Source organism: Vipera ursinii, assembly GCF_947247035.1.
Source record: "Vipera ursinii genome assembly, chromosome: 17".
In the NCBI taxonomy this organism is placed as follows: Eukaryota; Metazoa; Chordata; class Lepidosauria; order Squamata; family Viperidae; genus Vipera; species Vipera ursinii.
Window position 1 is genome coordinate 4,943,666 of NC_139530.1, and position 12,546 is coordinate 4,956,211.

The window sequence follows — 12,546 nt, forward strand, 5'->3', positions numbered from 1 at the left end:
GCGCACGCGCGCGATTCCCTCTCTTTCTTTTCTCTCTCTCTCCCCCCCCCCTCCCCGCCCGTCAGGCAAAAAAAAAAAATGTTTTCCCGGCAGGAAGAGAGCGGATTGGCCCTTGAAAGCGCGGTGGGCGGGGGAGAGGGGAAAAAAAGGGCGGGCCCGCGCTGAGCTGGCCCCGCCCCCGAGGGTGCCGCCAATGTACGGGCGGAAGTGGCTCCCCGGAAGAAGCCGGTGCCCCAATTCTTACACCCTTCCAATACAAAAATAAATTTTATTTTATTCTTTAAAAAAAGGCATTATACTCGGATGTGTATATATTTTACGCTCCGCCGCCCACCCCCAGATCCTTGTAAGGGGCTTCCCCAAGACCGGGAGGGTCTTCAAACTTGGCCCTTTTGTGACTCGGGGACTTCAACTCCCAGAATTCCTCAAGAGAGAGAGAGAGAGAGAGAGACACGCTGGCTGAGGAATTCTGGGAGTTGAAGTCCAGGAGCCACAAAAGGGCAAAGTTTGAAGACCCCTGCCCAACAGAGCGGTGCTGTGTTTTCCCAGGGAGGCTGGCACCCGCTGGGCGATCGTGAGCTGTCTGCTGGGTTATCCGACTAGGAAGCCTCACCGGTTCCCTGTTGCACCTGGAAAAGCAGCCCCCCACCATCACAATCCAACCCCAAGTTGTGTGTCTACACACACGCACTCACACACACACACACAAAAAACACCACAAGAGCTTGTGAAGAGCACCCAGAGATTCCTCTAGCCGTCCTTCCCTGATCCTTGGATGGCACCGTGAAATTCATTTCTGCGCTTCCCCCAACGACCAAAAAATAAAAATAAAAATGACAGAGAAAAAAGGATGTTAAGCGAAGCTTGCCCGCTCAGCGACCACCTACCTCCTCTTTATTCAGGCCTGGGAGTCTTAACTCGCACTCTCTCCCCTGCCTGGATAGTGACATTGGCACCCAGAGCCGCCGGGGACGTCGTTCTCCCTCCACGGCAAGAGGCCTGACCCCCCCCCCCCCAGGGCAAGCCCCTCGGATCGCCTGGTCCAAAGAGAAGCTTACTTCCTCTCTGCTTTTAAAACTTCCAAGGTTGCTCTTTTTTTTTATTTTGTTCGGGATATTTTGAAAGCGAAAAGAATAGCATGGAGTCAATTTCGGTTGCGGGTTGTTTTTTTTTTGATTTAAATATTTTTTCTATGTATTTACAAGCCTGAAAAGTTGCTCTAAAGATTCTGAAAAGTTATCACTGGGCCTTTTTTTTTGGTCTTTTTCCCCCTCTCCTTCTGCTTCCAGGGCAAGGCTGTTTTGAACGAGTTAATTCTCCAGGCAGTCTGGTCCACAACCATTTTCTGATAAGCAATTCCTTAAGTCCAAGGCTACCCTCTTTTTTTGGGGGGGGGGGCTTTTCTCTTAAAATTTTGGAAGCAGGCAGAAAGGTCTGGGTTTTGCTGTCCCCCCCCCCCCGAAGAAGGTTCCTCTCCCTCATCTACTCTCTCATTACTGACACACCCCCCCCTTTAGAAGTTATGACTCAGCTACCGGGCTTTCAAACAAAACTTGAGGTTGGATCTGAAAGGGAGGGAAATTTATTTCTCTGCTTTTTTTTTTGTCTATTATACAATTTGTTACAGAAACTGCAAATTTAAAAATTACACTGACATTTGCAGTTCTTAAAATAATAAATTATAGCTCTGGTTTTTTGTTTGTTTTTTTTTTGCCTAAACAGATTTTGTTCCTTCTTAAAAGTATGAGTCCTTGTTTAAAAATGAAAAAAAGAAAAAGGAAAAAAAAAGATTAAAACAGAAAATAAAAGTTTCTATAAATAACAGATGCATTTTGGTTTACTGCTCCTGCCCCCCCTCAGGTTTGCGTGGACTTGAATTTTCAAGTACTTTTTGTCCTCCATGATCGCCTTGGCGTGTGTGACTCATTTTGTTCCTCTCCCCACTCGTGCACACGTGGGGAAAAGGGGGTTTTCTGCGCGAGAATTGGCCTTGCTGCACTGTGATTGGCGAAGACATGAAACTTTTTTTTTTTCGTAAAAAAATACTTAAATTGTTTTTTCTTTTCTTTTCTTTTCTTTCTTTTTTTTTTTTTTGTAATTCAGTTTTAATTATCCTCAGACTCTTCTTCGGCTTCTCGTAGCCACGTGAAGAACGCGGTGACCGATTTAAGCGCTACGCCTTTCCCGTTCTGCTCCGCCGGGTCTTTGCTGCTTTCCCATTTGTAGAAGGCATCCTCCGATATCACCTCCTCGTCGTACAGGCAGTCAAAAAACATCCGTAACAAATCTGCAGAGAGTTGGGAAAGGGATGCATTTGGGGAAAGGCTGAGCGGGGAGCAGAAGCCCTCCGCCTCGTACTTCGCCCCAGGCTCTCTGCCTGCTCCGTTTCTCACGGCTGAGCGGAAGGGCAGTTCAGGCGAGCAGACTCTCCAGGAAGGAAACAAGATTTCAAGCAAGAACGACGGTACGAGGTCCCAAGCAACGAGATAAGATTGTACCAAGTTTGCCTTTGGGGCGCTCCAAAGACCTACACCTCGCCACCTCAGCCTGGAACAAAATCTACAATACCTACAAAGCTCTGCTCGCCACTCCTGGCCATGCTCTTCCAGATTGACAGCCACCCACAGGGCCCTGGGGGTAGCCTTAGCCCCCGCTTTACCTAAATCCCAATCAAGCCCTTAAAGGTAAATGTTCCCCCGCACACGCGTGCTAGTCGTTTCCGACTCTAGGGGCCGGTGCTCATCTCCGTTTCAAAGCCGAAGAGCCAGCGCTTGTCCGAGGACGCCTCCGTGGTTACGTGGCCAGCATGACTAGATGCCAAAGGTGCACAGAACGCTGTTACCTTCCCACCGGAGGGGTCCCTATTTTTCTACTTGCATTTTTTACGTGCTTTCGAACTGCTAGGTTGTCAGAAGCTGGGACGAGTAACGGGCGCTCACTCTGTTACGTGGCACTCGGGATTCGACCCGCCAAACTGCCGACCTTCTGATCGACAAGCTCAGCGTCCTAACCCACTGAGCCACCGCGTGCCTATCAAGCCCCTTACAATGTACTAATTTTAAATCCCCCAACGCGTGCCGGACACTTACTAGGAGGTTGGTCAAGTTTGACTATTGATGCTTGTAGAGCATAAAGTGCTTGTAGTTCCTTCTCTGTGTCCGAGTCTAGGTACTTGAGTAAGATCGGTACTCTCCGCTTGATCACGGCGGTATCCACTCGCAAGGTAGAGCTATCCCCTGGGGGGGGAGGAAAGAAGAAGTCACACCCCCATTTCCCTCACAACGTCAAGAATAGCTTCTGACACTGTTGATTGGTCGAGCTAGAGATAATTCTTGGAAAATGCAATGGCTGCAGAGCCCTGACCTGGTTCCCACTCCGCCCCAACTCCCAAGAAGCTGGCTGGGGGGGGGGACATAGGGACCCCCGGCCTAGTGAGCGACCGCTTGCTCTTTTTCCTCTCCTTCTCTAACGGAAGCAGCCAAAAGACAGAAGCCCAGGCTGCGCCGCCTCTCACTGGCCAACCTAGTTCCGTACCCTCGGTTTGATCAGATCCAACGTTACTATACAGAAAGACTCGCTATTTTAATGGGACAAGAGAAAAACAGTTCTAACGTTAAGAAATAATAATAATAATAATTAAAAAAACACAACTCAATGACACTTTTGAGAATCGCAGCCAGTCTTACCTGGGCCACAATACTGTCTTTTTGTGGGAGCAATTCAAACCCAGGAAACCCATTTGGGCTTAATAAGGAACGGGCGCCAACGATTCGAGTTCCCTTAAAAAAACAGGCATGTGAGTGCCCAAACACGGCATACCTTCGAATTCTGTTGTGGCCATGACTTACCTAGCAGAGCAGCTTTGCAAACGGCCGTCATTAAAGCCCTAAGGAATGTAGGTGAACTCATCTGCCTTTCGTCTAGGTTAGCCTGAAATCGAGAGCATTTGCCGGAGTTAAGAAGCTTTTGTTTCTGGGGGAAAAACAAAAACCTTCTAGTTTCTCCCCAAATGAGCTCTAGCTCTAACGGAAAAAGTGTCATTCGCTTCTGCCTTCCAGTCTCCTTAAAGTAAAGGTAAAGGTTCCCCTGCACATGCGTGCTAGTCGTTTCCCAGTCTAAGGGCCGGTGCTCATCTCCGTTTCAAAGCCGAAGAGCCAGCGCTTGTCCGAGGACGTCTCCGTGGTCACGTGGCCGGCATGACTAGACGCCAAAGGCGCACGGAACGCTGTTCCCTTCCCACCGGAGTGGTCCCTATTTTTCTACTTGCATTTTTTTCGTGCTTTCGAACTGCTAGGTTGGCAGAAGCTGGGATGAGTAACAGGCGCTCACTTCGTTACGCGGCACTCGGGATTCGACCCGCCAAACTGCCGACCTTCTGATCGACAAGCTCAGCGTCCTAACCCACTGAGCCACCACGTCCCTTTTCCAGTCTCCTTACATGGCCAGAATTAAGCCTGTCCCTGCAAAGCATTTAAAAGGGCCTTTCCCCACACCCTGGGGACACACTGCAGTTGGCTAGGGCAGGCCCACGACTTCACAGCCGTTTTGAGTGTCTAGCCGTGTAGCTCAGTTTGCTGGTCCACCTGCACGATCCCACAGGTTTTTCAGGTAAGTCGGGAGGGGGAGGCAAGCGATGGTCCCGTCATTCTGAGGCCAATGGAGCAGAGGGCGGAAGGGCCCTATCCTAAGAAGAGGGGCCCGATGTGTCCCCCGCTGGGCACAGAGCAAGTCTTATACCTCTACCCAGTCAAAAATCTGCTCATCGCCGGCTTCTTCGTCAACCACGAGTTTCTCCAGCTGCCTGTTCAGCTCTTCGGCAGAGAGTTCCCTCGGGGAAAGTGCTTCTGAGGAACTGGGACTGTCGGTTACCGTGAAGTCCAACTTCTGCAAGGTTCAAAAAGTGAGGGCGGGAAATTCAGGGCCGGACCCGATAAGGGGGGGCCAAGCCCTTCTGGAGACAGACTCTGACCAGCAGCCCTCTCAAACTTTTGCCATCAACGGTGGCCCGCCCACTTTTCCACCCAAGCACTCCTGCCTTCCCCCCTTAACGGGAGACCCAGCATGTCCCTCACCTGCTCCAGGAGAAAGGTGTGGACGTTGTCCTCTTCAGGTAGGAAGTCCTTCCAGCTGAGGCCAGCCTCCCTCCATAAGGCTGCCACTTTCTTATGGCTCTGCAACACAAGGACACAGATTGGGCCAGGATTGTTTATTTTGCACTGCCGGCGGCGATTTGGGGAGGGATGCTGCGGCCAGGGGCAGCCGAGAGACACCGCCCCCACCTCTCAGGAGCCCCCACCACCCCCACCACCCCTCCCTCCCTTCTGGGAACGCCAACGAGGAGCAGCCAAAGGGCGATCCTGCCCTGATGTCAATGCTGCAAACATTGACATGTTTCTGCGCTGACAACGTTAAGAGACAGCCTTTTGTTTCAACTGCTTCGCTTTGACTCTCAAAGGGAGGGAATTTTTCTCACGTCTCTTTTGAGAAGATTAGAAAAGCCCGCGTGCAGAATGGGAGGAGAGACCTCATACATGTGAAACTCATTGGATAATGTGATTTATGACGTGTAGGTAAGGGCGGGGATCGTGGGTGTGTTACGATGGGTTTGGGGGGGGGGGAGGAGATTCCAGATTCTGGCATCCCTCCACGAGCGCCGGTGTTTTGTTTCATTACTAAGACTTTTTAGATAAATAATATGCCTGCAACTTGTTTGAATCGTCTCATTCATCGGAACCATGACACCCAGGTGCGAATCCCTGCTCTCCGCTAGCCAAAGAGCCGTCCAAAGAGGCTCTCTCCGCAACCGGCCTTGGGTATCCCTCAGCTTCTCCCGCGAGACCAGAGATCTGGGGGGGGGGGGAGGGGGGTTTGCCCAGGCCCACTAGCGCCCCAGCGTCCTTACCATTTGTTTGCATAGAAGGTGCAATATTTTGGAAAGCAAGACACCAGCTCTTCTCACGGGAAGTAAGGGTTTACTAAATTCTCTGAAACAGGGAAGAAACAAGCGCCTGTTGACTCCGCTCGGAAGGGCTGCCCCACCGCAGGGCTAAGGAGGGCAGGCGCCACTGAATTCTTCTCCCAAAGGCATCCCTCCCTTTGGCAGGCTCGGAGTGCAGGAAAAGCCAGCTGGCAACGGAGACACACACACACACACACACACACACAAACACAAACCCCAGGCCACAGTTCTGCTGCCCAGCCTGCCGAGTCCCAGCTAGGGGGGAATCAGGGAAGGAGAGAGGCAGCCTGGCTTACATCACCAATTCTCTCATAGAGATGCCTCCTTCTTTCAACATTGGTGTCACCAATTCAGCCAGGTATAGCCAGATGTGAGGGATGTCGATAGCCATGTCCTCGGCCGTCTCCAAAGTGTCCGCAAACCTGAAGCACAAAGGCAAGCCCTTGAAATGCCTGCGGACGGGGAGGGCCCCCCCCCCCCCCCGGGATGACGGCTTCTGCCCTCGGCCACCTCCAGCTGGCCCCCACTCACGAGCCCAGCTCTCCGGCCCGCTACCCACCCCTTGAAGAAGTCCTGCTTGGTGAGCTTCTCCGACTGCACCAGCTGATAGAGCAGCTGGCCCATGTGGTCTCTGGTGATCTGACTCCTCTCCAGGGTGGATTCCACACCAACATGCACAAAGACTGGCAGGATCCCAGGCACATCCAGCTCTTCCACACACTGCACGGCTTCCTGCGGAGAGACACACCGGGATGGAGTGGGCTCAGGGATGCCGGTCCCTCCATGAAGCCGCACGGCATCCTTTGCAGGCGGAGCTCAAGCCCGCTCTGTGCCCAACATCCCTGCTGGCCTCGTGCGAGGCCTTGAGGCCCTGGCCCTTCCTGAGGACCCGGTGCCGGAAGATTGGCAGCTGGCATCGCCCAGGCCAGGCGTGTCTTTTTACTTCCTGTTTTCCCGGCTCCGCTGACCGCCTGGGAGTTGGCCCAGCCGCACGCCTCCATGGTAGAAAGCGAAAACGCCCATGCAGCCCCGCTGCGCTCACCTTGTAATCGTTAATGTGCAGGAATTCGTCAATGATCAATCTGCACTTCCTTTCGATTTCTTCCTCTGACAAGGCAGGCTTTTCTTGGGGGTGAGGAGCGGGGGCTTCAGGCTTGACTGAAGATGGAGGGGGAAAGGAAAAGAAAGTGAGAGAACAGACCCAGTGAGGGAGGGAGGTTTCTGTACTGCGATGAGCACGGAAGCGTCTCCCCCTTTTAAGGAAAAGCAACTTTTCTTTTCAAGGCGGCGGGCTTAACAGGAAAGTGGCGCCTTCCTTCAGAAGAATCCCAGCCAACGTCAGGCAAGGCCTCTTCCACAGCCAGGACAGGCAAACGCACACACGGCCCAGCTCCTGCAGGCAGAAGGGCGGCGAACCTCACCTGCCTCCTTGGCTTTGCTCTTCTCCACCTCGGCGCTGTTCCGCTCGCTTTCCAGGCCGCCCGTCAGCTGCTTCACGGTCTCCAGCATCTCTCTCCGCTGCTCCTCTTGTGCCTGGTTGTCCAAGAGCTGTTCTTTGCTGCTGCTACTAAGCCGTAAGAAGGCGTTGGGGCGGGAAGCAGCCGAGGGCGGCAGCAGCTTGTTGTCGTTCTTCTCCCGGCCGGTGCTGCCCCGACTGGAAGGAAGCAACGCAAGGGAGTGAGCGAACGCAGCCGGAGGCTTTAGTGGCGAGGTCAACACCTGGCATGACCCCGGGGGCCAGACCCGGGAGGACCCCGGCCGCCGCTCGGCTCCACCGTCCTGTTCTCCAGCGATAGGACTCTTGCCACGTCCACAGGGGAGGTGGGGGGGCTTTACCTGGTCAAGGCCCTGCGAGGATCCAGCTCCAGGGTGGTGGCGGAGACGGCCGACACGGGCGCTTGCAGCGCAGAGAAGCGGTTCAGGCTAGTGGCACTCGGTCGTAAGCAATCTGCCGGGGATGCGGAGAAAAGAGGACCTGTCCTCAGAACAAAGACCCACACCCCTCGTCCAGCCCTGCGCAGGTTTTCCGGCAAGTAGCAGCTTCCCTAGTGGCCCCTCCCTGTTGCCCAGGGGGACACAGCCAGCTGTGGCCCACGCTACGTGCCCTCAGCCCAGCCCCCCCCCCCCGCTCCTTACCGATCTCGCTGGCCTTGGCTCCGCCACTGCTGCCCTTTCCCCAGCTGCCCAACTGGGCTTTAGGCACAAGCTGGATCTTCTCATCTATGCTGGGCTACAAAAGGGCAGAGTGACAGATTAGCAAGCGCCCAGCCGATGGGCGCGTCCCTTGCTCCCTGGTCGCCGACAACCCAGCCTTGCGCTCCCAGCCTTTCACACTTCCTCAGCCCAGGGGGAGGCCAGGAGAGAGAGAGAGAGGAAGAGGCAGGGCTCCCACAGGACCTGGCAATCCTTCCTTGGACCCAGAAGGAGGGTTTAAGAGGGAGTCCCTCAAATTCAAACTCGGCCCCCGAAGGTATCTGTGCGACAACGCGGACTGCTTTGTCGACGGCCCCACCCCGGTTCAGCTTTCCGACCACTGGCGGATTCCGCAGGCCTACCTTGGTGATTTTAAAGAACTTGGCGGGGTCCAGCACACGACTGTTTTTCGCCCCCTGCACGGTGTTCCAGCCTCCTTCTTCCACCCTCTGGACGCCTGCGCAAGTCGAAAAGCGTCGCGCAATCAATAAATAAATAAATAAATAAATAAATAAATAAATAAATAATGAAAATTCGCCCTGTCTGTTTGGCTGGTCCGGCAGCTTTCGCTCGCTTCTTTAGGGGCGGCTAGCCCTCTGCCAATCCACCGCGCTCAGAAGCTGGAAGGCTGCTCCCCCCCCCGGGGCATTCTGGGAACTCTGCTGGGGCTGGTCCAGCTGGGAAAGCGCCCTTCCAGATGGCACGCGGGGAAAGCAGGCGTTGGTGCCCGAGCCAAGCGTCCTTACCCGGCCGCCTCTTCTCTTTGGTCATCAGCTGTTGGACTTTCCGCTGTTCTTCCTGTTCCTCAATTTTAGCTTCTTTGTGAATCTGCTCGATGGTCTTTGGGCCCTGATCTGCCTTCCGGGACACCCAGTTGCACTAGAGGGGAGGAGGAAGGCGAGAAACAGAGGCAAATTGAGAGAGAGAGACAGCTCTTCTCTCTCCGGCACGGGCACAGGAGCGGGGGAGCGCACCCTGGAGAGCATCCCCAGGAACAGCCAGGCCCAGGAGAGCCAGAGGGCAGAAACTCCTCTGCCTCCGGGCTTGGAGCCACACCGCCCACCCAGCTTCCCGAAGGAGGAGGAGGAGGAAGGGCGGAGGGGAAGGATCAGGAGCCATCTGCGACCTCTTACCTCAGCAGACACATACCTGCCGAAGGTCAATGACATCCTGCAGCATGAACCGAATGCGCGAGGAGGTTTTCCTTTCCTTCACGATTTTCTCCATTTGAGTGAAATACTGGTCCATTCGAGGCTGGAGAGAGAACGGAAGAGCTGATGTCTAATGCCAGCCTCCCTTTCCCGCCAATCCTACATGTCGCAGGGGGTGGGACCTCTGGCATCCCGAAGCCCGGCTCCCAGCCGCCCCCCCCTACCTTGGCCTTCTCAAAGTCCAGGTCTTTGCCGATGGTGTTGAGCAAGCGGCAGAGGCACTCCAGGGACTCCTCGTCGTGGTTCTTCAGCAGCTTCACCACGCAGTCGTGCATGATGGCTTCCGTCAACATCCTCAGCTTGAAAAGCTCCCCGATGAACTTGATGTTGCCGATGGACCGCCTGCGGGCCTTGTCCTTGGCCTCCTCCAGTTCGTCGTGAAGCCGAGTCCTCTCCTCTGCCTGGGAGGGGGCAACGAAAGAGGCCTGAGGAACGGAGCCACCGGCCGGCCGAACGCACGGCGTGGCCGAGCGCCGTTCTCTCTCTTTCTCCGCTCCCAATTGCCCTTGGCCAGACCGGCTGGCGGGCAGGCTTTCCTCCCGCTCGAGGCAAAAGGCCGCCGAAGCCACCGAAAGGGACGGGAGGCTCCCCCGCCGCACTCACGGTGGTGGCCGCCTCCAGCTCCTTCTGCTTCTTCTCGAAGACATCGTCGTCGGCCTTGTCCTTCTCAAACTCTTTCTGGCAACGGTTCAGCAGCAACTTGCGGAAGTTGACCGTGCTGCCGGGCTTGTCGGCCATGGGCACCTTCAGCTGCGGCAGGTAAGAGAGCAAACAGGCGTTAAGCCAGGGATGCCTTTCGGCAGCCGCGTGAGGGAAGGCCACAGTTGGATCCGAGCCCAGGGGGGTCGCCTAGCCCCCTCCGACCTCGCCCTCCCCCAGCCTTACCATAACCAGGCCCCTGCACATGTTGGCGTAGGCCACGGAGAAACTGGGCTCGTCGATGGCCTTCTCGAACACCAGGTCGATGACCCCTTTCAGCCTCTCTTCCGTGTCCACCGTCAGGTCGGTCACTTGCTTCATGAGCTGATTGAACATCTGCGGGGTCAGCTTGTTCAAGATGCTGCGGACTTTGCGGAACAGCTCCTGCAAGGAAGGAGAGAAGGAGAGCCTCCGCAACCGTGCCTGAAAGACCAGCCGAGAAAGGGGCTCCCAGGGACAACCCACCCCCACCCCCCTTTAAACCAACCCCTCTACCAAGCTGATGGCTGGACTGGCAGGGGAAGGAAAAAACAGCCACGGGGCAGCGACAACCAGATCGGCAGCCACGGAAGCCCCTTCCCTCCCCTCCCCTCGCAACAAGGCGGAGGAAAGCAGGCCGGCCCGTACGAAAATGATGGTGGCAGCCTGACGCTGGAGTCCTATTCTCTTAATGTGCACCAGCCACTGGTGGGATTCAAATACCTGAACAACTGGTTCTCTTATTGGATGCAGGCCTGGGCCTCCGAGGCCTAGAACGGACTTCCGGAAGTGACATCCACGCACTTCGTGGGGGCCGTTCTAAGCCTCCGAGGCCTCCTCCAGGCCTAGAAGGGGCTTTCGGAAGCGACATCCACGCACTTCCGGTGGGCCGCTCTAGGCCTGGGAGGCCTCCTCTAGACCTCCGAGGCCTAGCACAGACTTCCGGAAGCGACATCCACGCACTTCCGGTGGGCCGTTCTAGGCCTGGGAGACCTCCTCTAGACCTCCAAGGCCTAGCACAGACTTCCGGAAGCGACATCCACGCACTTCCGGTGGGCCGTTCTAGGCCTGGGAGACCTCTTCTAGACCTCCAAGGCCTAGCACAGACTTCCGGAAGCGACATCCACGCACTTCCGGTGGACCGTTCTAGGCCTGGGAAACCTCCTCTAGACCTTCGAGGCCTAGCACAGACTTCCGTAAGCGACATCCACGCACTCCCTGGGGGCCACTCTAGGCCTGGGAGACCTCCTCTAGACCTCCCGAGGCCTAGCACAGACTTCCGGAAGTGACATCCACGCACTTCCGGTGGGCCGTTCTAGGCCTGGGAGACCTCCTCCCAGGCCTAGAACAGCAGCGTGGGTTCAGCCGGTTCTCCAAACTCAACAAAATTTAGCTACCGTTTCTTCCGAACCGGTGCGGACCGGCTGAATCCCACCACTGGCACCAGCCCAACTGCAGGGCTGGCTCCTCATCGTCTCTCTGAGCAACCCCCCGCTCCAAACCTGGGTTTTGATGCTCTCGGGATCCTCCACATGGCTCTCTCTCTTCAGGTTTGGCTTCCAGGCGTTCTCGGCTTTCTTGAGGTGGACGTCCTCTTTGAGGCACACCGTGATGATCTTCCTGGGTTCCCTCCTCTGGCTCGGCTGAGATCTCCGTGGCCCGACGTTCAGCAGCTGAGAGAAAAATGAGCCGTCCGGCTATCACACAAAGGGAGGAAAACAAGCTGCACTCCGGTCACAAACAAACCGCCCTCTGGTGCTGCCCTCTGAATGAGTTAACTCTTTTTTTATTATTATTATTAACGTTCCTGACTGCGAAACTGTCAGCAAAAGGATTTTGGTCCAGAAAGACGGAATGGTGTAGGAACGAGGATGAAATCTCGTCAACAGCAGCACCCTCATCGAACCAGTACCCGAAAGGTCTGCTGGGGTCCAGGAACGGAAGACGGACAGCGCCTGGCGCACAGAAATGCCACAACTGGGGAAGTCAAGGCGGAATCTTTGCAATCGGCGTCCAGCGGGCCAGGACGTCCCTGACTGCATTTGCTGATTGCGGGACAGTCGGTTGCTTTCTGAAAAGCCCCAAACCCAGCTTTGCAATTCTAACAACCTCGTTGTTAGGGAAACAGGTTTTCCTTATGTTGAGTGCTTGGGAGGGAGAGGGGTTATTTGCATTTTAAATACATCACAGCCGAAACGCAGCGGTCATCACCACGGAACAGGCAGCCACGGAAAATGCGCGTTTCGAGCCCAGCCACAAAACCCACGCTCACAAACGCCAAAGTAGAACCCCCGTCAGTCTGGGGAAGCGGGAGGCTAAATCTTCCCTGTTTTCTCCTCCTGCTTGCTAAGCCCACTGCTCTCCAAAACGCACGCGGCCAGCACTGCAGCAGCCAAATGGAGCAAGCCGGAGGATCTGCCCAGGCACCCATGCAAATGCCGCCAAAATAACAGGATTGATCCAGAAAGACAGCAAGGAATTTCCCCGGCACGCTGCCAAAGAGCC

The 12,546-nt window shown here is 55.3% G+C and overlaps 1 protein-coding gene across 18 annotated transcripts in view; it reads right to left on the reverse strand.

The window, feature by feature from the left end:
• Positions 1–1,566: 1,566 nt before the first annotated feature.
• The window catches only part of EIF4G3 (eukaryotic translation initiation factor 4 gamma 3), a 48,409-nt gene continuing 37,429 nt past the window's right edge, over positions 1,567–12,546 (reverse strand). For 16 of the 18 annotated variants that reach the window (XM_083375750.1, XM_083375761.1, XM_083375755.1 and 13 more), the window contains 19 exons: positions 11,544–11,714; positions 10,249–10,446; positions 9,967–10,113; positions 9,528–9,764; positions 9,302–9,406; positions 8,899–9,031; positions 8,515–8,609; positions 8,096–8,189; positions 7,796–7,907; positions 7,381–7,613; positions 7,002–7,117; positions 6,519–6,691; positions 6,256–6,381; positions 5,903–5,984; positions 5,073–5,171; positions 4,738–4,884; positions 3,849–3,930; positions 3,090–3,236; positions 1,567–2,287 (listed from right to left, as the gene is read on the reverse strand). In XM_083375750.1, coding sequence (XP_083231876.1) covers positions 2,106–2,287; positions 3,090–3,236; positions 3,849–3,930; positions 4,738–4,884; positions 5,073–5,171; positions 5,903–5,984; positions 6,256–6,381; positions 6,519–6,691; positions 7,002–7,117; positions 7,381–7,613; positions 7,796–7,907; positions 8,096–8,189; positions 8,515–8,609; positions 8,899–9,031; positions 9,302–9,406; positions 9,528–9,764; positions 9,967–10,113; positions 10,249–10,446; positions 11,544–11,714 — 2,679 coding nt within the window. In that variant the 3' untranslated portion in view covers positions 1,567–2,105. Of the gene's footprint in view, positions 2,288–3,089; positions 3,237–3,819; positions 3,931–4,737; positions 4,885–5,072; positions 5,172–5,902; positions 5,985–6,255; positions 6,382–6,518; positions 6,692–7,001; positions 7,118–7,380; positions 7,614–7,795; positions 7,908–8,095; positions 8,190–8,514; positions 8,610–8,898; positions 9,032–9,301; positions 9,407–9,527; positions 9,765–9,966; positions 10,114–10,248; positions 10,447–11,543; positions 11,715–12,546 lie in introns of all 18 variants that reach the window. The other 2 variants (XR_014494010.1, XM_083375756.1) reach the window with 2 other exon arrangements.